At 51.7% G+C, this 27,585-nt stretch overlaps 1 protein-coding gene across 5 annotated transcripts in view; it reads right to left on the bottom strand.

Annotated features, from left to right (window-relative positions):
• The window catches only part of RNF157 (ring finger protein 157), a 101,716-nt gene that overhangs the window by 51,797 nt on the left and 22,334 nt on the right, over positions 1 to 27,585 (bottom strand). For 4 of the 5 annotated variants that reach the window (XM_075014884.1, XM_075014885.1, XM_075014887.1 and 1 more), the window contains exons 1-2: positions 25,986 to 26,266; positions 9,709 to 9,827 (exon numbers count right to left, since the gene is read on the bottom strand). In XM_075014884.1, coding sequence (XP_074870985.1) covers positions 9,709 to 9,827; positions 25,986 to 26,073 — 207 coding nt within the window. In that variant the 5' untranslated portion in view covers positions 26,074 to 26,266. Of the gene's footprint in view, positions 1 to 9,708; positions 9,828 to 25,985; positions 26,267 to 27,585 lie in introns of those variants that run through there. The other variant, XM_075014886.1, reaches the window with a different exon arrangement.

Here is a 27,585-nt window from a genome sequence, read left to right as displayed (position 1 = left end):
GGAAGAGCACCACCATGAGAGAGAGTACAGCGCGCACATCCCCTCTAACAGGCTACAGTGACTCCAGAACAAGATGGCTTACGCTGAAATCTAAAGGGGCAGTATAGAAAAGTAAGTACTACAGTTTTACCGCTTGTGTAACTCCACAATCTCTTTACCATCGAGGACTGATTCTGGCCACAATTATGAAAGATTCCCACCAATGTAAGGCTACTAATCTCTATGGAGTTTCTCCTGACTTCCACCATTGTAACAAGCAGAATCCAGTCCTTTAGTCTGTTGGGCTAAACCTTCTGTGTGCTAACACAGCTCTGTCTAGAAACTCACTGCCTCTGGAAACTGGCAGCTTGGTTCATTTTGCTGACACAGGGAAGTGGAGACTTCAGATCCCATCGGAGGCGATATCAGAACTCATTAAGGCAGACAGCCCGTCAGCCAATCAGTTGGCTAAAGCTCCCGGCCAATGACAACGTCTGAATTTTTTTTTTTCCTTTGACTCTCAGACATCTTCACATTCTACCACCCCCGCCCTTCCCTCCCCTCCCCACACAGCCTGAAGGAGGCAAAAGGTTGCTGAGTCATTAACTTCACGCTAATGAGCTTTTTAATGAGTCATGAGAACTAAATGGAAACCCTGCAGTATTGCTAATTTCATCTGGAACAAAACGGTAAAGAAGAGAGAAATTTGTGCCGCACGATCGCTGCCCCTGCTTTCCCGGCTATTAATATAAACGGCTCTGGGCGTCCTGGATGGGAAAAACGCTCCGCAGTGAATTTAGCAGCGCTGTTGGACAGCTGTTCGGTTCTCTCACAGCTCAGCTTCAAGGAAACCCCAAAAGCTGGGCCGAAGCCACGCAACAACTCAAGCACACGCTGCAATCTCTCGCAACAGCAGCGGGTGTTTGTGCCTGGGAGAAGCACCAGTGCGTACTGCAGCCAAAGCGCAGGTCCAGGAATCAAGAGATTAACTGAATCTAACTAGAGAAGCGAACCAGTGCAACAGGACTGGTGCAGGTCAGCCCAGTCTGGCTGAGCTGGCCATGCTGTTCCTAAGGCAGTTTGGCCCCTGCATCTGTGCTAATGCTCCATGTATTACAGCACTGCAGCCCCACAGACCTCGGGAGCACCTATCCCACGCTTACCGGCCTGGCTCCCGACAGTTTGATTTTGATGACACCTCATTTCCTAGGGGAAAAGCTTCTGCCCAATTTTTTTTGAGCAGCTCTACTTCGGGTCAAGTTTTTTAAAGGTCATTTGCATTGTAAGTTAACACGACACTGTGACAGAGTGACCATATTTCCCTAGCCCAAATACGGGACACCTTGGGCGGGGGTGGCTCCCTGGCTGCGGCTGCCAAATAAGTGCAGCTCCCTGCCCGCCCCACACGTTGTGGTGCTGGAAACAAGGCTGCCACCCCACAGGGGACCTCTCCAGCTGCCCCACGCCTTGGGGCGCAGGGAATGGGGCTGCCACCCTGCGAAGGACCTCTGTGTGCCCCACACGTTGGGGCACAGGGAACAGGGCTGCTGCCTCATGGGGGACCTCCTTGGCTGCCCCACGCCTTGGGGCGCAGGGAACAGGGCAGTATCTGCGCTGGTGAGGGTCCTGGTTTCCCCGTGCTGCGGGGAACCGGGAAGCGTGTGACAGCCCCTCCCTTGTGGAAATACGGGGCAATTAGCCCCTTTGTTAAAATAAATCGGGACGCCCTCCTGGTGCCCAAAATACAGAGCTGTCCCAGCCAACCCGGGATGGACGGTCACCCTACACTACACTCGCTGGGTCCCTGGGAAAGGTGGTGGGGGACAGGACGCTGGGCAGAAGGGTCAGGGCTGGGGGCAGCCAGCCCTCAGCTCAGCCCCGCCAGCCCCTGGCAGACCCGAGAGCTGCCTGGAGCACTCTGGGCTGCACTCCAGTGATGATTTAAAGGGTCCAGATCTCTGGACGCTAACGCTCCTGGGGTAGCCGCTGCCAAGAGCCCCAGGCCCTTTCGAATCGCTGGGCTCCAGGGTAAATCCCGCCCGCAGGCCTGGCTGTGGCAGTCTAGCACCGGACCGAACCTGAACTGGAACTGGTTGGAAAGTCATGAGGATTTCACCAAAAGATTTTGATCCTTTTTTTGCTTGTTTGTCAATATTCCCCGGCCCCCCACCAACGCAACAGCCTAGATCTTCCAGGGAGCTCTCAAAAACCAAAGTACCAACATTTTTCAGAAAAACCATGGTCAGCCAAAAACGCCAATTTCCATCAAAGAGAGCTTTCAAGGCAGATTTTTGATTAACCTTTCTCAGAATCACTTGCCTTGTGTTTCCTGGGACCTATCCTTCTAACAGCCAGCAAAAGATCTCCCTTAGCTCACGCAGAAAGGGCTGGGGCGTGGCTGGGGCTGGCAGGGAACACTTTTCTCTTTAGATCAAAGTGGGAAGGGCTGGTCCTCTGGGAGTGGCACTGCCAGGCTATCCCTGGCTTCCCTATGAAGTTCTAAGTGGCCATGAGCTGAACCCAGGGACAACAGAGAACCCCTGAACCACTGTGGATGTGTTACAGAAAGCGATTCCCTTTTTCAAAGCAGAGACGAAACCTTAGACTGGTTTTCCTTTCTGATAAAAGCATTTCTCCCCGTGCCCACAAATCCACTGGGGCTCACGTCCAAAGAAAAGGCAGCTTTAGTTATTTAATCAGTTGGCCATGTGGTGTAATAAATAGGCAGCATGTCGGAATGATAGAGCTGCAACTTTCAAGACAAACCTCAACATTTGTAACATCTGAGATGCCAGCCCTGCACCAGACAAAGCTGTGCGAGTTTTCAGAGTCTGGAGAAGTTGTCAGTTTCACTAAACGCAGCCCCTGGGGGCCAGGGACAGGAAACAAGCGTGTGACTGGGGTTTACGCTTGGTTTCGACGCCTTCATGAACAGTGCTGGAGGAAACTCCTCTCTAGCCCAGGTTCAGGGCAGACACTTCAGCAAAACCTGCCTGGGTGCAAGGTGATTGTGGCCCCCAGAGCACATTTCTGTGTTTCCTGTGTTGTACAGCCTGCCTTCTGTAACTCCCAATTCACCAGCAGCTGGGACGGTCAGTTACTCTCTAACCCTGTAAACACAGCTCTCTAAACCACCAAGAGCTGCTACATCAGCCTGACTCAGTTACTCAAACAACACTGAGGCCTATTAGCTCAGCTCCAGGTCCAAATTCCTCCAACATTCAGATGTGTTTGGACCCACGAGAGCAGATCACTGACCCTTCCTCCAGGGCGGTTGCTAATGCAGTTCCCTTGGCTGGTGTTAACAGGGCCTTTGTTATATACAGCTTCTTTGCCCTCAGACACATTAGTTATTAGACTAACATATTTTGGAGCAGAAGCTTTTGTGGACAGAGACCCGCTTCGTCTATAAGGTGCCACAGGACTTCTTGTTGTCTTTGAAGATTCAGACTAACACGGCTACCTCTCTGATATTAGTAATTAGCTTTGTTGGCAGGGAAGTTTTTGCCTGGGGTGGGGCTTTGTACCCACAGAAATCCACAGGAGCTTCTTGAAGGAAGAAATGGACTTGCCAGAGCTGTTGAAACATTTCCATAAACGATGAACCTTGTGTTTGGAGACAATCATGTGCCTGCACCTCTTGTGTGCATTCTTGCAAATCACAGAACGCTAGGACTGGAAGGGACCTTGAAAGCACCGACACACCCAAACACTGAGAACACCTGAGATAGCTATAAATCACGAGACTTTTAAAAATAAAAGGTGGGTCCCTTTTATCGCCCTCTGGTTTCTGACCCATTAAGGCATCTCCACTTTCTCCTTCCTTTTCTTTTTTTTTTTTTTGAACAACAGAAGCTGAAATTGTCACATAATCACCTGACTCCTGCAGCTGGATCTTTAAGAGAAGCACCCAAGAGAGCTGGCAACACTCCCGCGGCGGCGACCGTGGGAGGAAATTATCTGCCTGCTTCACGCCAGAGCTCCAGTGATAACTCAAAAAAGGAAAGCGGAAGTACCCATAGAAGAGACCATCAGAGCCTCCGTGTTCATTCTGCAGGGGGACCCGCACATTTTAGGACTATCCAAGCGAGAGGGAAGGAGACGGCGCTTCTCCCTCCCCTAACAAACGAGGCTTCCTCAGCTGATGTCCTCATAACCAGGAACCCAGGTCTAGCTACACAGAGTCATCATCATCAGTAACCCTGCCATAAAGTGCCAGTCTGCAGCCACACAGAGTCCTGGCACCTCTACGTCCTGGCTAATCCTACGGAGCGATTTCAATCAAAGGTAAGACCGCCCCTGCCTGAACCCAAAGGGCTGAGATATTCCAGTCCCACCCCTGCCCCGCAGCTCCTGTCCTGCCACTGTGTTAGTACAGCCTTGTTCTGACGCCACATCCCCCCTGATGCTTTGCCCCATGCAAACTGGAAGAACGGTCCCTCTCTTGCAGCTTTGGTTGGAGCCTATGGAAGGAGACGGAACAGTGCACTTGTCCAGATGCACAGAACCAGCTGCAGCTACAGTGCTGAAGTCAGTGGAATTACACCAACCCACATCAGTGTAACAGCAGAATCTGGCCGGCAACTTTCCCACTAATCGTTTCCATCCACGCGTGGATTTTTTTTCCATCCACAGGCAGAATAAATTTTATGGGCACCAAGGCATGTGCGAGTGCGCACCACCAACGGAAGCGCCCAACCTAGACGTGAGCGAGCTACCGATCAGCCCTGGAGAAATTCAGATGCCACCCAGCAGCCGCACGAGGGTGCGATGTTCGGGGAACGCCACTGGCCAGTCAGACTTCAGGCACAGCCAGCACCTACTCCTGTGCGGACATGCTGGGACGGCAGCTCTCCGAGCCCTTTCCGCCCCCACCAAACGCTGTGTTTATCGCACACCGCAGTCTGTTGAACGGACCAAGCACTGACAGTCCATCTCAGTCTCCTAGGATCCAGACACCTATGAAAACGGAGGGCGTCGCACTCTTCAGGAGACACTCGGCATCTTGCAGCGTCCGACAACCCCCATCCAGCAGAGGCCGTGGCTTGCCAAAGGGTTTAGAACAATGGGGCTTGGTCCAAGCCGGCTGAGATGCCATGTGAGCACAAGCAGGGCTTCAAGGACAGTAGTTCCACTGCCCATGGGCCCACCGCTTGAGACGCTGCTCAGCCAATATCTACCCGCCTCCTCACTCACTCGTCGCGAATCTCCATCACAAGAAGAAACAGCACTTGGATCCTCTGGCCGGAAACACCTAACTTGCCCTGTTAGAGGAAGACAGCCACAGCAGCCAGCAAGCTGTGGAAAGGCATATTCAGCAGTAGCTCCAGTGTAACAGGCAGGCAGACGAAGGATCGGTCAAACACAGCGACAGCTGTGCACAGGCTGAGGAATTCAGCTCGAGTTTGGCAATGGCAGCAGAGAAGACCCAGCAGTGCAGGCTTTAGTAACAACTACATTACACCCCCAGAGCCTGTGCTGGGCTTGTCCTGTCCGTGCCATGCTGTCTTCACTGCTAGCCCTTGCCTGCTTGCGCCCGGTGGACAGATCCTAGGACGCACACTGTTTAATTTAACAAAGAGCAGATTAAGGGGTGACTCAAGTGCAATCTATAATGCCAGCCTAGGGAACAAATTAATAATAATGGGCTCTTTAATCTAGCAGAGAAAGATCTAACACAAGCCACTGGCTGCAGTTTGACGACATAAATTCGACGAGGAAACAAGGCATGTGTTTTTGATGGGGAGAGTAACCCCTGCAGCAATCTGCCATGGATGGTGGTGGATTCTCCATCACGGACAATTTTTAAGTCACGACTGGCTGTTCCTCTAAAAGACACGCTCCAGGAGTTTTGGGGAAGTTCTCTGGGCTCTGCCATGAAGAGGTCGGCCGAGATCCAGGGCGTCCAACCAACCAGTTCAGTGTTGGAGCGAACTAGCCCCATTATTCTGAAAATATATTCGTTGTTCAAGCCAACCAGCCAAACAGCCACATGTGGCTAATGGCTAGTGTGCTGGACACCACGGGCCTAGACGATTGATGGTCCCTTCTGGCCTTGAAATGTATGAAGTGGAGCACTGCCTCTAAACAGAGGCAGAGCCATCCTGATATTGATGCGAAGGCCCTGCAAGAAGACAAAGTACAGTTACTGCTATCTAGCTAGTTACGGGGAAACCCGCATCACTGGAGTGCGTCAGAGTCTCCGAGCCAGGCCTGGATATTAGTCTCACACCACCCGCTGCGAGGATGGTGGATTATGCCCATTTTACAGATGAAAAACTGAGACACTAGGTGGATGAACTGAGACTTGATGAATGTTCCACAGGGAATCTGGGCGGAGCCAGGGATCAAATGCAAGTCTCCTGAATCATTATCTGGAGGTACTTGGTAACCCCAACTAGGACATGGGAGGAATAGAATTGCTCCCTAGTAGGAGCGAGGATCTGGGTCAGAGAGGCCGTGCATGGAAAAGCCTATGTTCAGCAACGTTTAATAGGAAGGCTTAAGCTGAGATTTCCTAGATGAGTTATCCCCTAGGAACGGGGGAGCGCTGGACCGTACACAGAATGGGCACGGCCTCTTCGCAGCAGGACAGGAGCTACTTCGGCTTATTCCAAGACAATCTCCAGGTAGGAGAGCGACCTGTGGGATTTCCTGCACGGCAGCCAGGACAGAAGAGCCTGTTTCAGTTCAGCACATTAAAAACCCCTGGGCGGAATGGCCCATTGTGCCACACAGAACGCCTGGGCGCAGAGACAGGCGACAACAACTTGCCATGCCAAGCAGGCTCCCTCCTGCACAGCTTGAAGCGCTAAGCGCGGTGCCTTAGCACTGCTGCTGTTACATGCCAGGCACAGCCACTGAGATCTCTTTGCCACTTCCACATATAGCGAGAGCTGTGTTCTCCAGGCAGGGCGGCACGTTTTCAATCTCTGTTCGCAGCTGTCTACGGTCAAGGAGTCATCTCACCGCGACGGTCCGTGCAGCCAGTCACAGCATCCCACAAGAGGAGCAGATGGGAACCAACGCCCTGAGGAGCGTGAGAAAGGTGCGGTGACGTTGCCAGCCCAAACCCCACCGGCAGCGAGCGGCCATGCTGAGGGCTGCACAGTGGACTCTGGGGACGGATCTGAGTGGTTTCCGCACACCCCTGACGCTGCTGCGGATTCACGGCTGTCGTCATTCAAGCCAACTAAGTCAAAGCTAGAGCTGCCATCACACCTCTGGTTGCAATGTAGCGGTGACACATAAGAACACGCACAACAGAAAGCTGCATAAGGTGTTCAAGTCCCAGCTCAACAGAGCACGGCTTCAGCCACAAACCTGAGCGCGGGGGCTGAAATCGCTGTGATTTCAGGGGTGTTTGGTCTGCCCGGTGTAGGAGACAGGTTCCGGCAAAGCTCAGATCAGGACTGAGCTCCGGTTTACGGCAGGTCCACCTCTGCAGTTAGATTGGTCTCTCCTGTGTATCATGAGGCAGAGCTGCCATTCCCCCAGCTTTAATGACCTGATCGGCAGCTGGGAAATTCAGAGGCGCTCTTCAGAACGGGAAAGAGGCTAGCACTTAGGAGTGAATGAATGAGTCAGCTTTGTGGGCGAATTGCTTTGTGAAAGTGTTCACAGTTTCACACCCATAACTGGACTTTTCATGAAGCTTTACTCCCTATATTTGCATGGCAACAGGGGGCTTCACGTGGGGTTTTTAAAATTATTTTCAGAGCCACTTCTGCAAACAAGAGTACAACTTCACTCAAAACTTTGCCTATAATTTTTTCGGTCCCAGAAATAGCCTCCTGAACCAGGGAATCTTCAAAGAAAAACATACAAACCCTTCAAACAACGTTTTGCATGCGCAAAAATAGACCAGTTTCTTCTTTTGCAGAGAAACAGATACGCACATTGAGTGTTTTCAGTTTTACTGCAAAAATGTTGCACATCTCCATTAGCAATAGCCTTCCTCATCTGCACGTCTCTGTCTCCTTAGATTTCCAGTTCAGCGCTTTGGTAGCACATAGTTAATTACAATAAGAGCTCGTCCAATGACCTCAAATTCATTACCACCCCGTGGCTCAGGACAAGACTAGCAAAGCACCAGCTATGTAGGCCAGGAAGGAATTTTTCTCAGGTCAGAGTTCCTGGGGGAGCTTCTTCACCTTCCTCCACTGCTTTGGGTCACAGTCACTTGCAGCTTTAAAGTAGAGTAAATGGTAGATTCTATCGTCTAATTTACAATCTTTCAATCAAGTCAAGATTGGAGCACTTCGGTAACGCAGCCAGAGGCTCTGGGGCTGTCCCAGAAGTAGGGGGTGGTAGAGGTTCTGTGGTCTGCAATGCACAGGAGATCAGATCAGATAAGTGGTTCTCAACCTATTTACCATTGTCAGCCAGATATACAACTCTCTCTGTGCTCTTTGGACACAGCCGCACAACATATACACCACCTGAGAATGTCACGTGGGCAGATAACTAGTGCTGGGATTCTAGACAGGGCACCAGCCCAAGTGTCCCTGCTCTGCCCTCTCCCCACCGCTGCTCCAGCCCCGCACCTCTTCCCGCAGAAGGCCCCCCCAACCACCACGCTCCCCTGGAGCAGCACGGCCGAGGAGTAGCCCTTTCAGGCTGCACCGCTGCAGGGAAGGGGCAAGACTCCTCCCATACTCATCAGAAGCAGTGCGGTGCCCACAGTGAGTAGGGCTGGGGGGGCAGCGAGGGGTGCACATGGCCCCCTGGACACCCCCAGGTGAGCCCTGGCTGCAGCTGGGTGCTGACTGGGCTGTAAGTGGCCTTTTGTCTAAGATCCACTGGACAAGGTGACCGTGAGGGTCCCTTCTGATCTGAACATCTTGGAGTCTCGGCAGGCTGCCGATACGTCGCTTCCGTCCCTGTCCGTCTCTCGCTCTCTGGCTCATAGGCCGGGTTCAGCCCCACCACTGAAGCTACTCTGTATTGCAGAGGGCCAACAACAGCGGCTTGAGAGCCCGCTCATGGAAACGGAGCCTGCCACGCACAGAGCGCAGGTCTCAGCAGGGGCAGCCTGTGTCCGTCAGCCTTCCCCTCGCACAAACCAAAGAACTGGCCCAGGCTGGGTCTCATCACTTGTCCCAGGAGGGGAAGGAAAGGCCAGGGGGAGCGCGGGCCATGCACCAGCTTCGCCCGTCTTCAATGCCCGAGTTCACGCACAAGTGTAAGCTGGGGAGTCTCTGACCCACAGCCTCATTTGCATGTGCCACAGCTCAGCCCCACCAGCAGCGGGGGCAAGGGATGCTGAATGCCGGCTTTGAGCTGCACTGGAATGGCTGCCTGGAGCTGCTCAGTGAGCGCCTGCGTGCACCAGTGCTCTCGGCATCGCCCTTTCCCGAGTACCAGGGTCAGCCACAGAATTACAAGGCAAAATCCCGGGCCCCGCTGAGGCGAGTGGGACCCCAGCCAGAAGGCAGAGCAACAGACATCTCCTCCTTGTAGGGATGTGCCTGGAACCACCCAACTTGGAAGAAGTTGAGAGCTGCACCTGAAATGTACAGCTCTCCCTTCCACTCCCGCCTCTGCAGCGCGCTGATCCCAACACCTGCACAAACTCGGGGGGGGGGGGTCTCTGCTGGTGTCCGGTGAGGCCCAGATACCATGGTGACAGGCGCGGGCTAGGCAGGTTTTTCAATTCACACCCCATGTCTCACTGCACCCGATTTTACCACCCCAAGGGCAAACCCAGCAGAGTTCATTTCACCCTACCACTACAGGTCTGTTTCCCAGGAAGTTCAAGTCGCTGTTCTCTCCAAAGAGGTAGCCCTCCGGGTGCGTGGAGTCAAACTTCTCACCTCCCATGATGAAATGGCTGGCGAAGTAGCTCCCTAAAAGGGGATAGAAAAAAGAGAAGCCGTTAAAAGCTCTGAACGGGGCTGAAAAGTGCATTTGATAAAGTGCTGAGCGACGAAAGGGTGCCAACGGTTTCCGACTCGGTCACATGCTGCATCCTATGGGCGGGGAGGCACGGTGCGCTCAGACGTCTCTGTCTGTGAAATCCCCTGGGCTGAAGCCACCGCAAACTGTAACTGGCAAGAGACCTGTTAAAACCAGCAACATGGGGGCGGGGGGAGTAATCCAAGGTCTTGGGAACCAAGACCCTGTTCTTCACACTGCCCGAGTAACTGACAGAGTCCTTCTGCTGGGGGTTAGTCCCACTGCCCAGGCTGAGGGTCTGTTTTGCAAGGGAACCTCCAGGGAGTTGGTCTGTTCTTGGATTCTGGTGACTGGACAGAGTCACAGAAGAGGAGACTTTAAGGCAGCTTTTAAGAGATTCCTGTCCCGATGTCAGGGTCTCCTCTCAGATCACTCAGTAGAGGGGACCATTTTAATGACAGTTTTCCAAAAGCAGACCTGCCTTCGCTATGTGGAAGATCAACCCAGTCAGGGTCGATCTTCGGGGTTTGATTTCACACACCTAGTGGGGACGCGTGAAATCCAACTCTCTGAGGTCAGCAGTCAAACCCCGCACTCCTCCATACCACCAGGAGTAAGGGAAGGTAATGGGATGGTTCCTCCTGAGGGCCTCTCTTTGTGAGGACGGCCAGGAAAGTCCATTGCCGCGAGTCAATTCTAGATACGCGACTGACGCAGCTAAAATTGAGTGAGTATCTACAATTGACTTTAATGTCCAGCATAGTCCCAGCCTTAGACAAGAACTGCACAGAGCCGAAGACCTCCCCATCCTGCAATCTGGTGTGTTAACCAGGACACTTCCAAAATAATTCCACGCAAAGCCCCAGCCCAAGTTGTCCCCAGGTGCAGCTGTTCCTAGGGGTCTTTTTCATCAGGGCTGTGCTCTGTACCTCTCTATGTGCCCTTGCGCTCTCTGCCTGGCCTCTCTCTCTAACCTCCTGGGCTCCTTTACCAGGGATATCAGCCAGCTGCCCCCCAGAATCAGTGAAACGTCCTAACTGGCTTTCCCAGCAGGTTCACCATCATGTAAGGAGAGGAGTTATTTCTGGACAACACTGACAGCCTGGACGGGCCCCCTATAACTGCTCCCCGTCAGACAGAATCAGCTTCTCCATTGGAAAGAAATCAGACCATTTCTAAGTTGCTTTGGAGCCTGTAAGGGTCTTTTCAACTGAGCAAGCCCCTTTCCCACTCCTGTGGGTTTTCAAGTGATAGAAGGGACTTTGCTATCTCTTGGAAGCAAATGTACAGTGCCTCTCCCTTCTGCTTCGCTTAATCCAAAATTTATTTAAATCATAACAAAGGAACTGAACAACCAGAAGAGAAAAAGAAAATCATCAGGACCTTGCAACTCTAGAACTGCCTTCATTACACGCCCACGAAATAAAGCGTAAGTAGTAGATGAATCAGCTGCTCTGCTAAATACTCTCAGATGGGTAGCCGTGGTGGTCTGTCTAGAAAGCTAAAGCAGTGGATCTTACCCACGAACGCTCAGTCCCTAATAAATAAATGGGTCAGTCTTTAAGGTGCTCCAGGACTGGTTGTTTTTGTGCTCTGCTAACGCGTTAACCTTGCCCCGCAGAGGACAGTTCAGCCCCGAGAGTACCAGCCTTTATTACACGGTATGGAAGAGAGAGGCTCTCATGGCAAAGCTGGTCCCTTGTACTTCCTCAGAGCAGAATTATGGTCGCGTCCAGTCCAATCGCACTCCTCTAGTTTTCACGGGGAGCTGTTTCTCTTTGCGATTGGTCAGGGCAGTGTTTTCCAACTTTGTTTGGTCCTTTTAAACTCAAAAAAATTTTGTGGAACCCCAGTCCCAGTGAAAGGTCAAAGCAGCTTTTAACAAGAGGGGCTTAATCCCAGCCCCGCCAGCGGGAACCAAGAGCCTCCGCTTGCAAGAGAAAAAAGAAGGAGGGTTGTTCTCGAATGATTCTTCAGTGTCACAAATGGAGAGAGACCAGATAAACGTTGGGGATTAGAAACTGAGGCATTAATCCGTGTAATAGACTTGATTTAATTTCGAGGCTTGCTGGAAGATACCCCGGCAGCAGCCCTTCCCTGCCCGTATTGTCATGCCAGGATGAAGGGATATCTCCCAAAGCCCCAGACCCTGGAGGAACAGGAGTGTCTAAGTTAGAAGCCGCATCAGTCTCACTCGGCTGAGCCATTAAACACTGCTGGATAGTCAGACACTGGAACACACCAGAAAGCACCGGGCCCATTTCTGCTCTCACTGACTCAGTGTAGGTCAGGAAGAATGCTGCAGTAGTCAATGGAGTTCAAACCTGGTGGGGGATCAGACCCGACTCAGTATAGCTCAATAGCATCTCAGTACAGCTCTTCAGTTAAAACAGTGACTGTCGCAATGCCCAGCTTTACAAATTACATGCCAGGCGGCATCCCTCTGAACTGAGATTTACAGTTCTCAGTCAGTACTATTCAGTATGTAAAGGGCTCGAGTGAGGAGAGAAACCAAGGGCTAACTGTGATGCTGTTCATCCAAGTGTCTGACATCCATTGGTCTCAACGGGAGTTGTACAGCGCCCTTCCCAAAATCTGTTCCATACAGGCAAGGCCCAGTGCCCATTTAGCAACACAATAGAGTGTGTGTGTGTGTTCGTTCATTCTGAACAAGTTGCAGGCATGCAGCCCGATCAGAACCTGCCTGGGAGTAGCTCACAATGAGGACTAATGCTTTTGCTTTTAAAAATACGTTCACAAATTCACCAATTTTTTGCTCATTTGAAAGATGGGCATTCGAACACACATGGTGTTTTCCCCCTGTGCCTGGAGACACACACCTAAGTCTAATATATGAGCTGTCAGAAATGCACACATTCCAAGGCTGGTTTTCTGCCACTAAGCAATCAAGTTTAGAATGGCTGTATTGTTCCCTCCACCACAACTCAGCTTGTTTTGAGGACGAAAATTCAAGCCAAGTTTGAGAACAGCCATACTCGGTCAGACAAAGGACCGTCTAGCCCAGTGTTTCTCAACCAGGGGTACACGTACCCTCAGGGGTAAACTGAAGTCTTTCAGAGGCTACACCAACTCAGGTAGATATTTGCCTGGTTTTACAACAGGCTACACAAAAACACTAGTAAAGTCAGTACAATCTAAAAGTTCATTCGGACGACAACGGTTTCTATCGCTTCACATGCGTTACGCTGAAATATAAGTACAATATTTCAATTCCAGTTCAGTCGCTTGATGATAAGATGACATAAAATCAGCAAGTTTTCAGTAGCTGTCGTCCGTGCTATTTTTGCATGTTTTGGTAAGTCGCTTTTAAGTGAGGTCTAACTTGGTGGTTCGCATCACAAATCAGACTCCTGAAAAGGGTACAGGGATCGGGAAAGGCTGAACGGCACTTGTTTCAAGAGCTCAGATTACCTTGGGACCATGTTTCTCAGCCGGTGATACACATATCCTTAAGGGTAAGCAAGAGAAGCCTGGGGGTACTTACAATTTTTTAAAAGGGATACTTTTTTTTTTTTTTTAATAAAGGTTGAGACACACTGACCTAGCCCAGTACCCTGTCTTCCGACAGCGGCCAATGCCAGATACCCCAGAGGGAGTGAACAGAACAGGTATCGCTGAGCGACCCCCTCCCTGACATCCATTTCCAATCTCTGGCAAACAGAAGCTCAGGACACGGTTCCTACCCATTCTAGCTAGTAAGTACTGATCTTCCAGTAGTTTTAAAGTTCTGAACTCCGACATTTAGTAGCCTTGAAATCACCTCACCTCACACCCACCTATTTAGGATACAAAAGCACAGACATGGGACTAAATTCTGACCCTGTAATAAAATGGACACTGAACAATATTTTGGTTAAAGGGGAGATTTCAGGAATACAAATGGGAAACACCCAAATCCCTTCCAATGAGTGCTGGCCACCAAATGGTGGTTGAAAATACCCCCATGTCTGCCAGCATGCAATTTATTAACATCACATACAAGCACCTGTTTGCCTGTGCTGACTTCAGCCTATGAACTTTTCCTTTTTTTCTTATTTCAAATACTTGGAAATTAACTGCCAAAAACTAGAGTAATGCAGCACTAAGGAGGCAAAATTGAGCTGCAAAGAGTCAGGAAATATTGAAATGCAAAGATGAATGCACAACCTTGCCCCTACTCTTGAACTCTTACATGGAGACATACATGCACACTTGCCTAGGGCTATCAAATGGTAGCTCAATTAAGGAATACTACATGAGCACATCATTAAAGACTACTGCAGAAGTGTAAATGCAAGGAGACACAATGACATGATGTAATGATTAGGACACGGAGCGTGGACCCAACAGACCAGCAGTCTATTCCCAGCTCTGCCACTGACCTGCAGCACAACCTTAGCCAAGTTACTTCGCCCCTCTGCGCTTCCCTTTATCTGCCTTGTCTATTGGCTTATAGACACTTGGGCGCAAGGACTATTTCTCGCTGTTGATGCAATGGGGCCAGACCTGAAACCGGCCTCTCTGGGCAGTACCACTTCACAAAAAATAGAACTGTAATAAAAATAGAAATTAAAAACTCGTTAAAATAATTAGCCTTAATTTGCACATTCTGACATCTGAGTGCTTTGCAGCCGTTGGCACCTGTGGACTCTATGCAGCTACAGGAACGTAACCATACTGGATCAGGCCCTTTGGAGGTGGGGGTGACATCTGACATAGTTCCAAACAGAGGCTACAAGTTACACTGTGCAATTTAAAAGACGAAAACCACCAGACCTAAACGGACACAAAGATGTAGCTCGCAGCTGAAGAAAGCTCGACGATCAATTATTGATGCCTGCTGCTTTCTGGCCCATTTTCCACATGCATAATGTATAGGTAAGATAGGTTCACCGTGAGAAAGCAGCCATCCGAAGGACCTCAACAGCGAGCTGCCCTCAGCCGCTATGAAAACCGAAAGGGCCATGTGGCGGGGAATAAAATGAAATTTAATGTGGAAAAGTGTAAAGTAATGCACGTTGGAAAAAATAACCCCAAGTATACATTAAATATGATGGAGGCTAATTTAGCTTCAACTAATCAGAAAAGAGATCTTGGGATTATCATAGATAGTTCTCTGACACCATTCACACAGTGTGCAGCAGCAGTCAAAAAAGCAATTAGGATTTTAGGAATTATTAAAAAAGGGATAGAAAAATAAGACAAAGAATACTTTACTGCCCCTTTATAAAACCATGGTACGCCCACATCTTGAATACTGCATACAGGTGTGGTCTCCTCACCTCAAAAAAGATATTTTGGCATTCGAAAAGGTTCAGAAAAGGGCAACTAAAATGATGAGGGGTTTGGAACGGGTCCCATATGAGGAGAGGTTAAAGAGACTGGGACTTTTCAGGTTAGAAAAGAGGAGACAGAGGGGGGATACGATAGAAGTCTATAAAACCATGAGCAGTGTGGAGAGGGTGAATAAAGAAAAGTTATTTAAATGTTCCCATGATATTAGAACTAGAGGGCACCAAATGAAATTAATGGGCAGCAGGTTTAAAACTAATAAAAGAAAGTTCCTTTTCACCCAGCGCACAGTCAACCTGTGGAACTCCTTGCCAGAGGAGGCTGTGAAGGCGAGGGCTATAAGAGGGTTCAGAGGAGAGCTAGATAAATTCATGGAGGTTAGCTCCATAAAAGGCTGTTAGCCAGGGGTAGGAACGGTGTCCCTGGCCTCTGTTTGTCAGAGGCTGGAGATGGATGGTGGGAGCCAAGTTGCTTGATCGTCGTCTTCGGTCCACCCCCTCTGGGGCACCTGGCACTGGCCACTATCAGCAGACGGGATGCTGGGCCAGATGGACCTTTGGTCTGACCCAGGAATGGCCATTTGTATGTCCTCACGTCAGGGTGAGCGGCAGGAGCATACGTCACATGGTTCCTCCTGGGCAGAAGAGTAAATCACAGAAGTGCACATTAAGCCTTCCAAGGGGAGTTTCCCAGGCCCCTAAAACATTTTAAAAGGGGCAATCTGCAGAAGCGCCATTAGTTGTATCTGCTCGACAATCCTAGAGACCTGGGTGCAAATCCTGCTGTAGCAGCCAATCTACTCCCCATGATGCCCAGCAGAAGGAGCGACACTCAGGGAGAAGAATGGTTTGCACCTACCTCTCAGTAAGCGGGCTCCTCACGCACAGTTCAGCCGGACACCAACAGAGAGCTCTCGCCAGGCGAGATGGGAGGCACGTCTCACCTGTGCATGGCACTCGATGCAGAGCACAGGTGGGACCTGCGTCTGTTTCGAAATAGGGCTCAATGGCCTCTCGCTCTCCTGAACTACCAACTTTCAGGGTGAAGAGGTGAAGGAAGAACAACAGCTGGCGTGGGCGGGTGACACCGCTACAGCATCACCTGCAGGCCGAGGGCTCCGTGGATGGGGAATCGGGGCGAAGCCCCATTGTGCTGCTTGCTCTCGTCAGAGCCCAAGAACTCCTGCGCCAGTTTTGCACGGGGTAGGCAGAGGAAACAAAGGCTGCATTTCTCCCAAGGGAGCGCCGATGCTGCAAAAGCTGCCTCCGCAGGCTTGCCCCTTCCTTTGCCTTGGAGCAGAGGGATTTGGAGACCATCCTGCCAGCCTCCTCCGTGGCTGGTTCAAACCCCTCAACCTTTTGCGTCAGTACAAACTCCCTCTGTGAACGTAAAGGGAGGTTCTTGTGGCTGCTGGGACTCAGCAGCTCTGGATTGCTCCAAATCTGCCAGACGTCCGGTGTGACCCGATGCAAACCAAATGATCTCCTGAGGTCTCAGTTCCTCTTCTGTGAAATGGGCCTATGGTGTGTAAGGGCAGAGATGTGGCTTGTCACTCACACCATGGTCCCCGAGGTCACACTCTTCCTCTCCCTATCAGCGACACCATCTTCCTTTGAGATGAAGACTCAGTTGCTTGCCAGAGGGGAAACGTTGCTTATTCTGGGGGACCCAAAGGTGTTTCGTTTTCCCAGGTTCCTGGGTGGGGGTTCCAGCCGCTTTCCTTTTGTAATTTGAAGAGGAACCCTGAGCTTCTGAGCCTGGCCCTTGTTGCTGACACCACCCGGCTGAGGGTTTACACGCCTTTTCTTGCTCTGATCTAGTTAGGTTGTGTGCTCTTTTGCATGGAAACAGTCCTTTAATATGCCTCCATAGAGCACCTAGCACAGCACAGCCCTGGTCTCAGCCTCCTGCAAGGATTAAGAGCAACCAAAACTGGGGTAATCTCAGCCTCCTGACCCATTACAAAGCATTAAGCACCATTGAGGGAAAGAGTTGCTTAGTGGTTATGATGCTAGCGCGGAGACCCAAGTTCAATTCCCACCTCTGCCACAAATTTCCTTGTGCACTGAGGTTATGTCTACACTGCAGCTTTTTTCTTTTTTATCATTACTTATTTTGACCTTCGAAGGTCAAATATTGGAAAATTGCATTCACACAGCCACAGCGTTGCGAAACACAGGCCGATAATAGCTGTGCTTTGTTCACACACGTTCCCTTTTGACCTTGAAAGGGGAGAGCTGGCAAAAGTCATTCACAGAGCTGGCGTAATTAGTTCAAAGGAAAAGCCCTCTTACCTCGCATTGGCTCGCTTGGCTGGGTGAATGCTTTGGGTTTTTCTTTTCTTCCTTTCAGAAAAAAATGGGTTTTTCCAAAAAAAAAAAAAAAGGGGGGGGGGGATAAAAGCCCTTAGTCTCTCCCTGTCTCAGCTTCCCAGTGATAAAACGTGGATAACAGCACTGCCACGCCCACACGTGATCTGTGAGGATAAATATAACCTATACTGCAGGAGTGGGGGATAGTTTTTTTTAATGCTCACAATGGAGTGAAAATAGCCCTCCAGATACCATCACTCACGGAGGATCACTTTGATCGGTGCCCAGGGAGCGAGGGTACAGAAAGCGTGACGGCAAACGAAACAAGAAAAAGGCATTCAAAGGACAAAAAAAATACAGAAGAACGACAAGTCCTGAACTGCTTTTCTTGTGAGGGGAAGAGACCTACAAACAGCTCCTTACTGGAGGGAAAACGTCTAGCTGAAATATGCAGTATCTTCCCCTCCAGCTACAGTGAAACCATTAGGACCCAAGCAACTAAAGCTCTGGCTCATCTGGCTTTTCCTCCAGGTTACCTGGATAATGGTCTTGGTTCCGAGCTCTGCTCGAACCCTCTGTTCAATACCAAAACCTCTCTGCTGCCCACGTTTACGACCTTTTGTTTTTCGAGCAGTAATTGAGGGGAAAGCCTTACGCATGGTCCAGGGGCCCAGCAGAACGGCCATCAGTGCCGGCAGAGGAGATCCAAGAGGGAACAGGCAATTTTATACCACCCACATGAAAGAGCAGACGGAGGAAGCAGGTTGTGCTGGACCACTTTGGTGCAAAATGGGGAGGGAGTGAGAGACGAACAAACCCCTTGTAGAGGGCAGTTTGCTGTCTCTAATACTGTTGGAAGGCTTCTGATCAGCTGGTAAGGACTGCAAAAAGAATGCCTGCTGCAGGATGGAAGCTTTGGCTGCTGATGGATGGCAGCTGCGATACCCGACTCCCAAAACACTGTGTCTATCATGCTGCTGCCTCCGTTGCCATACACTTTGAAGGAGCGTTTGAGCTTTGCTTCCTTTCCTCCCTTACGTCACTCACACATGCCAGGAGCAACAAGACTAGAGATTCGTACTACGCTGCCACTCCGGGGCGGGAAAATCTACCAACCAAGCTATCTCGCCCCACCTCTGGCGAAGAGTTTGCTTTGAACGTTCACCCAGACAGCAACCCCGGGCCAAACACTAACTGCCTAGGCAACGCTAGGCAAGGGGGATAGAGGAAGTCCCCTCTGTCAAGCAGTCTTCCTCTTACTGGCTAATCATAATGCTTCAACCGGCACTTGCTCCAAGAGGATTAAAACCCTGTCAAGGGCGGTTAAATTGCTCAGGGAGAGCCAGGCTGTAACGAGATCTAAAAGACGATCCCAAGGAGCAAATGAAGAAGGCAGGATATGCAAAGGATGCTCTTTTTAAAAAGGCAGCAGAACTTGGAACAAGACATCACAATGTCACCTGAAAATTCAGACAAGCCTTATTCCCCCCGCCCCACCCGTGTATTCATGTACGAGAAGTCGCATGCACAGAGTGCATTTATTTGATGGAAAGGATGCTGCTGGTCTCCTTTTCACGCATGTGCCAAGCACCCAGCCGGCAAATTGTTATAGAGACAGAATCTTGGGTTTGTCCTATTCTGGGACTAAATCTAATTAGGGTTCCACCTGCAATACTCTGTACTCAGACAAAGAAAGCTGCCTCGGAAGCATAAAGCTAAGGAGCTGGCAAGCTGCAGGCAGCTTTTTCCAGTTACTGTGCATCACAGTGCAAGGAGAGGCTAATGTGCTAACGGCAGCTGAGCTAATCAACTTAAGTGCACAAATAAAGCTCTCTCGCCAGTGGCTGTGAGTCTGTTTCCATTTTGCTGATCATGGAGAATTGGCTTGGGAGGAGGGACCATGTGGGGGGGAGAGAAAATGCCCCATCCAGCTCTAGGGAAAACACGGCAGTTTAAATAGGAATCAAGTGACACCCTGCACAGCTTCCCCACCAAGTGGCCAAGCAGGCGCAACGGAAACGTGCCCATCTCGGGAACACCCGTGCACATGAAGCAATTAAGCCAGTCTTGCAGGTTTTCTAGAAGCTCCGGCCGACAGTCATCGGAGACCCGCAGCTCCGTAACTGCTACGCCACATTCCTGTCGAGAGACACCGTTCGTTCTACTACATACTCTGGATTACACCCTTTTCACATCCCATCCCCTAGGAACAAAAGGCTGACTGCGCTTTGCGGTGGGACGTACATCCCAAGGCAGTGCTACAGGGCGGGTTAGAGGGGGACAATTTTTACAAGAGGATTCTTTGGCGGGCAGGCTGCTACTTCGTCTGGAAGCACTTAGCACACTTTTGGCGACGTATAAATAATCAGGCCGGGACTCCAAACGCAGCTGGACTGTGTTTAGGGTGGCACTACGGCCCTAAAGGGAAACGGATTTAAAAACAACATCAAACTCAGCAGGCTACTGCCGGTGTCCAACCTGACCAAGTGGTATAAGCAGCAAACGTGGCAACAACTCAATTAGATGTTTCTTAATGCAGATTGGATCATCTAAGGTGTTATTAATCACATGCATAAGAGATTCTTCTCTCAAGGTATAGCAAAGTCATTGCTTATGGCCACCAGCGTGTCACACCTGTATTAACCCTTGGCAAAATCTCAGCTCAAGGCCAGGTAACTTAGGCTGTCTCGGGGAACCAGCAGCAGCCACTGGCAAATCCTCTCCCCAGCGCACGCACACACCTGCACCCACTGCAATCGATCTGAGCCAACCACTGCATTTTTCCTGCAGAGAAGAATGTCAGCAGTGTTTTAACTGCAAACTTAGGGTAAGACTGTGCCCAACCCTATGCAGGTATGTGAGGACAAGAGGGTGGGAGGGCAGGCGGAAGAATTCAACAACTAGGACTTTTCCACCCCAATTTTGATCTGTTCAGAAACTTAAGCCCTCAGTGAACCCCACTGCAAGGCGCAGACGACCTGGCTGATTTTGCAGGCATCATCCCTGTCCCAAGACCTGCCTCTAGCCTGGTGCGCTTCTCCATCTCCTCTCGTGGGAAGTGGTTCAAAGCCATCCCCATTGCTCATTTAGATCAGTGCTACAAGCCAGACAGAAGCCCTCAGAAGGAAACACGGTGGAGATAAAGCAGAAGCAGCAGAACTCCGGCTGAACTGTACTCTTCTAAACAAACAAATGGGCAGCCACAAGCAAAAAAAAAGTGGGGAAGAGGAGGGGCGTGGTCCCCAAGCCCCCACGAGGCCTGGCCTCCGATATAAACAGTGGAACCTGTGCATATTATTTGCATTCCAATAGCACCCGTGAACGCTGACCATGGATGCTGACAAGGCTCCGTTGGGCTGGCTGCTGTACCAACAAACAAGAGTTACTGCCCCATAGAGACGGCAGCTAATGGCGGGAGGCAAAGCAAAGGAACAGAGAGCTTGTGTGCAGCATCCTCTGGTCACCTGTTCCACCAGTTAGTTACCCTCATTGTTCACAGTTGCATTGTTTCCAGTTGAGTAAACCAGGGTTCTGAATACACTTCTCCCAAAACCTCCAGCCTTGAGTTGGGTTCCACACCATCGACATCCCACGGTGGGTCTCCACAGAGCAGCTGGCACAGGAGTTTGTGACCCCATGCTTTAAGGGAGGTCTATGCAGCAGAAGTGAATTAGAGGAGACAGACTCGGTTACGCCCATTCAGTGCCGCTAAACATCTGGGAGGGATAGCTCAATGGTTTGAGCATTGGCCTGCTAAACCCAGGCTTGCGAGTTCAGTCCTCGAGGGGTCCATTTAGGGATCTGGGGCAAACAGATCAAAAAAAGGGATGGTGCTTGGCCCTGCCAACAGGGCAAGGGACTGGACTCAATGACCTCTCCAGTTGCCTTCCAGCCCCATCAGATATGTACACGGTGAGGAGTTATCCAACTACAATCGAGCACTGGCTTGTGGGAGTATCTCCCCCTCCGAGCCTCCTGCCCCCTTCTCCAGAGCGTGAGTTGAAGCGAATTTCACTCTCAAAAACCAACGCGCAAACCAAGCTCCTTGCGTCCTCCTGCCAGCAGAAAGGAGCCCGGGTGCAACTCGGAGCGGAGAAAGGGAGCGTCCTTTCGCCACACAATTAACAACAGGGCATTTCAGTGCTTTGCAGAACTGCCCCGACCCAGCTTAACGAGAAGCGAGAGGACCTGGCTGCGTTTCATTACTACGGCTGCATGTGTCGGCCGACTTGCACGCAGGAGTAAAGCGCCTGAGTCAGCAGAACTGAGACTTTGTCCTAAGTAGAATCTCGGACTTCCAACAAGGAAATGGCTACAGCTGGGTAGAATAAAGCACGCCTACTGTGAGACAAAGGGAAGTGGATTAGGCCCATGCTGTGGAGTGATCAGTTAGGCCTGGAACCCCCAAAAATGGTCAGAGAAAGCAATGGAGAACTGCAAAACCTCAACCCCTCTGAAGCAAAGACCCAAGAACTGTGCACCATTGCTCCCTCTTTCCTAGGGTCATTGTGTTCACCCAGCTCTGGAGAAGGCACCTTTTAAACAAAACACCCCTTTCTAGATTTACGTCCCCACATTTTGCATTTTAGAAAACGTTTAATGCATCGCTGTTCCACCAAATGGGAAGAAAATCCCATGGAAGATCACAAGCAAATCAATTCATTTCTCCCCAGTCACTAGCTCACGCTCATCTTTGGCTGCCTCTGCACTAGCCCCAAAGATCAACCCGCTCAGTGCTGCTCTTCCAGGGTTTGATTTCACACATCTAGTGGAACACTGACCTCTCAGGGGTCCCAGCTGACCCCTGTACTCCTCGCAAGACGAGAGGATCGAGGGAGATTGACGGGAGAAACCCTCCCGTTGACCTTGCTCAGTATGGACAGCCAAGTTAACCAAGCTATGGTTATTGCATCGCTAGAACGGACCTATCTGTGGTCAACTTCCGAGTGTAGAAATAGCCTTTGCTGCAGATGGTTGTCCCTGCTCCTAATACAACTTTGGGTAAACAACCCATGCGGTGAATTACTTCAGTCCCAGATGCAGCCTTACAACTTTGGAGTGAAACGCATTGAAAAAAATCTCAGAGAAACCCTGACAGTGCTGGGCCCTGCCCTGCTGCAACACACTGAACTTGGCTGGATACCAAGGGCTCTGATAACCAGACTGGACACCGTGTGCATAAGCACCTCTGTAAGCCCAGTCTTCTCCACTGCTCCCCAGGACTCAAGCAATCACCTCAGGCCACGAGCCGCTGAACTAGGGTGGGCAGGTGCTCAGCCAAGACAACTCCATCCCCAAGGGACTGACCTGAAGATGAGAAAGCCCTTCCCATCCTTGCAGAAGGCACGCTGTCCAAGAGCAAGGTAAAGACAGACACAGGTAAAGACACAGCCTCCACTCTGTTCAGTCCTGGACATTTTGAGCAGGTCAGATCATAATACTAACCTGACCCATCGCCCTCCACAGCAAAGTAAAGCAGCTTGCAGACAGTGATGATCTCAGCACCCTTCCGATCTCAGTGAAGTCCGAAGGGGACGTGTGATCACCGCCATCTCAAAGGTAGGGAAACTGAGGCACGGAACATAGAAGTAATTTGCCGAGAGTAGCAGGGTCAGAAATAGATCCCTGAACTTAACCCCCAGTCCTGTATTTTAGGCCCAAGAGAACAGGCTGGTCCAACAGATATTTGCTCACCCACCTTGCCATTCCGGGCACATCAGTGAAGACATTTGTCCTCTACTCCAGTCTTTAAATAGCACTTCCATTACCGCAGGGTCTGAACACCTCACAAGCATTCCTGGATTTATTCTCACAGCCGCACCCCTGCCAGGTGGGAAGGTGCCACTCACACCATTCTCTTCCTTGTTCAGATGGGGCTCAGCGCACAGGAACGGAGAACAACATGGAGCCAGGATCCCACCGCTTTTAACGGCCCAAAGGGCGAGCGCCGGGAGAGGGGGTGGACAGGAGTGAGTGGGGGGTGGAGTTTGAGGGCAGGACTTCTGGGAGAAGGGGCAGGGCACATGGAGGCTCTATAGACTCGGTGCTGGTGGTTCCCATACGCGCACTTTTAGGAAGCTTCCAGTGTTCCCATTGGGGACCCACTGCACAGAGATGAAGTGATGTTCCCAGGCATGGGGAGTGTTTGGCAGCTCCAGAAATTAAGTCCATATCTCTCTTGGCCAGCACCCTAACTAGGAAGTTAACATTCCTCCTCCTCTCAGCCTCTCTTTTGAGCTTCAGATACTTAACATAAATGTCAATCCCACTCACCCACCATATCCAGATTTCCTATCAGCTCACAATGCAAAGCTTAGTTACGTCTAAGCAAGGCAAAATAAAAGGATGTAACAAAAATGACAGCATTTAAAGTGGGAAAGCAGAAAGAAAGGCATCTCCAGCATTTCCAGTCCACGCCAAGCTCACAGCAGCTATTGCATTACTCAGGGACGCCGCATTATTCCCCTTCCTGTCAAACGTGTGGCACCCATGTGTGCATCAAGATGAGATTAAAACCAGCAGGCAGCACCTGTTTAATATTATGCAGTCACCAGAACACACCTTGCATTGTGACTGGTGGAAAAGGAGTTGTTAAATGCCGGTAACCAGACAAATAGCTCAGCAGACCAATTCCAGCTGCAGCGGCTGCTAAAAAAGCAAGCTCTTATTTTCAGTACACAAACACAGTTTAGGTTGGCAGTAAGTCGTTCTGAAAAGGTCTTTGCCACCTCACTGTTTCTGACAGCATTGATGATTCTTAGCTTTGAATTCACCCTATTAACTACTAAAATACTTATTAATATTCAGCGGCTCAGGGCTCATTTTGTAAACTAGCCACAAATGCACAGCAGATGAAGACTTCATCAAAATAGGCACCCCACAATGTAACATTTTGCACATCGCTAACACCTTCCCATTCCAGGATCACAAAACGCTTCCTAAACGTTACTGAATGAAGCAAGTGGGTCTGTCATCGCCAAATAAATCATTTCGTTAGTCTTTAAAGTGCTAAATTTCTGTTCTTTTGTTTTGTTGGAGTACAGACTAACACAACTACCTCTCTGTTATTACTCTCCAAGAGTTGATTTAGTTGGGGTTGGTCCTGCTTTGAGCAGGGGTTCTGTTAGATGACCTCCTGAGGTCTCTCCCAAATCTAATATTTCATATTTCTATACATACTGTGTTCTCGTTATACAGGGGGAACAGGTCAATGACTCCTCAAGGTCACTCATTCTTCCACGAGGAATAGCCAAGACCAGAACTGCTGACTCTCAAAGCAACACAGTTTCAACCAGACTCTGCATCCTGTCTGCATGATCATGTCAAAAGAACAGATTCAGCAGCCTGGAGAATTTCGAAAAACCCACACTCACAGAATCCTCAGGAGGGGGTTTGGTCTCAGAATGGTAAATGGGGAACCGGATGGAAGCTTAAACAATGGTTTCAAAAATAACATGCAGCACCAGTGAGTACCTGTAAGAGCACAAGCCCGGAGTGCTTTGAGTTATATCATCACCCTGGGAATTATTGTTTAAAAGCACATGATTGAGAAAGAAAAATGAAGCAGAACATAAGATAGTTAAGTTTTTAAAGCTGGCCAGCTGTTTGCACCTTGTAACGACAAGGTATCGATGCAGTCTGCTGTTTAAAAGAAAATCATTAAGCTGGCAGAACGAAACTGAATCTGCATGTGTTGAAGTTCTTATCAGAGCCCAAAGATCTTTCCTTGCCATTGAAATATTCACAGCCATTCCATCCCGTGCCACACAAATAACACAGAACACCAATGAGAATGGCTGGCTGCGCTTCTTTGTGTTGCGTGCCAGACTTTTATAACCTCACCCAGCATTTATACATTTCATTTTTAAAAGGCAACTGGCACAGGAGCCAAACAGTCCAACCCGTGGGAAGAGTCACGAGACAGGACACCACATTGACGTACATTTCACACCCAAAGAGGAGTCTGGAGCAATTCACTGTCCACTGCCGTGGTCCCAATCCAGTTCTATACCAGTGACTTCAAAAGGACATTTCACCCGAGCAAGGACTCAGCAAAACCTTGCAAAGAAGGGAGCCCCTCTAGGCCACGCAAGATACAACGAATAAAACCCCTAGGTGAGAAAACACCGGTTCCTCACCCGCCAGCCCAGTGCCATGACCGTCACCCACCTATGCAATTCAGGGGCCGGGTACAAACACCGCAGGCTTGCAAAGCGCCAGCAGGCGAGAGGCAGAGAGGCCAGGCCTGGGAGACCCCTACTTGGGAAGCTCCTTCTCGCCGCAACAAACTCCAGGAAAACTCAGCAACGTCCACACCAAGCCGTCCCGGGGCACCTCGGAGCCCCCCAGACCGCCTTCCTGGGCTGATGCTCCGAGCTCGGTTAGCCTCTCAGGGGCCCCAGGCCGGCTCGCTGTGGCAGATTCAGACTAACTGGGCTACCCTGATCCTCGGCCGCTCCAGCACCGCCTCCCCGGGGCGCCCTTGTCCCCCCCCTCCAGCCTTACCGGATTTCGGAGGGTATCTGTAGACGGAATGAGCCGGGATGTCCACCTCCTCCACCCCCGCGTTCTGCCGGCTGGCCAGCGCCCCCATGGCTGGGCCCAGGGCAAGGGAAGGGGGCGGCCCCGCCGCTCGCTCAGGGGCGCGGCTGGCGCAGGAGCTGGCCCGCGGAGCGGGGCGCGGGGACGGGGACGGGGACGGGGACGGCCGCTCTCCCTGGCAGCCCGGCCGCGGGGCGCTCCGCAGCGCCCGCCCGCAGCAGCATCCTCGCCCCTGCGCCGGCCGGCCGGCCGCAGCGCGCAGCCTGGGCAGCCGGGCGGGGCGCCGCCCTCACGCTGGCGGCGGCTCGCCAGCCAATGGGGGCGGGAGGGGGCGGCTGGTGCCGGCGCGGCGCTGTGCGCTGCGGGGGCCGCCTGCAGCCCAGGGCTCGGCTCACCTGGCTGCAGCCGCAGCGCCCGGGGGTTGGTTTAGCCCTGCTGGGGGGCGCACAGGTGGGGGTTGATTTACTCCTCCTGGGGGGGTACACGGGGGGCCGGGGGAGTTGGTTTAGCCCTGCTGGGGGGCGCACAGGTGGGGGTTGGTTTAGCCCTGCTGGGGGGCGCACAGGTGGGGGTTGGTTTACTCCTCCTGGGGGGGGGGGTACACGGGGGGCCGGGGGAGTTGGTTTAGCCCTGCTGGGGGGCGCACAGGTGGGGGTTGGTTTAGCCCTGCTGGGGGGCGCACAGGTGGGGGTTGGTTTACTCCTCCTGGGGGGGGGGTACACGGGGGGCCGGGGGAGTTGGTTTAGCCCTGCTGGGAGGGGCGCACAGGTGGGGGTTGGTTTAGTCCTGGGGGGTGCACGGGGGGGTTGGTTTAGTCCTGCTGGGGGGCGCACAGGTGGGGTTGGTTTACTCCTGGGGGGGCGGGGGGTGTGGTTTAGCCCTGCTGGGGGGTGCACGGGGGGGCCGGGGGAGTTGGTTTAGCCCTGCTGGGGGGTGCACGGGGGGGCCGGGGGAGTTGGTTTACTCCTGGGGGGGCGGGGGGTGTGGTTTAGCCCTGCTGGGGGCGCAGGGGGGGGGCCGGGGGAGTTGGTTTAGCCCTGCTGGGGGGGCGCACAGGTGGGGAGATTGGTTTACTCCTGCTTGGGGGGTGCACGAGCTGGAGGGGTACACCAGGGTTGGTTTAGCCCTGCTGGGGGGGTGCACAGGTGGGTGTTGATTTACTCCTCCTGGGGGGGTGCATGGGGGGCTGGGGGGGTGTGGTTTAGCCCTGCTGAGGGGTGCACGGGGGGGGCTGGGGGGGTGTGGTTTAGCCCTGCGGGGGGGTGCACAGGTGGGGGTTGATTTACTCCTCCTGGGGGGGTGCACGGGGTGCTGGGGGGTGTGATTTAGCCCTGCTGGGGGCGCACAGGGTGGGGGGGTTGGTTTAGCCCTGCTGGGGGGTACATGGGGGTTGGTTTACTCCTGCTGTGGGGGTGCATGGAGGGACTGGGGGGGTGGCACAGGCAGTGGGGGGTGGCCGGGTGCAGCCCAGGCAGCAGAAAGGGGAGCAGGTACAGCCGCTGCCCCAGCACCCCCCCATCCCCACAGCCTCTGGAGCAGTCAGCAGGGCCCAGCAGCTGGGGGA

This window comes from Carettochelys insculpta, chromosome 20 (assembly GCF_033958435.1).
Source record: "Carettochelys insculpta isolate YL-2023 chromosome 20, ASM3395843v1, whole genome shotgun sequence".
Lineage (NCBI taxonomy): Eukaryota > Metazoa > Chordata > Testudines > Carettochelyidae > Carettochelys > Carettochelys insculpta.
The sequence above is the reverse complement of the archived record's forward strand: the minus strand, read 5'-3'. Positions and strand labels throughout refer to the sequence as shown.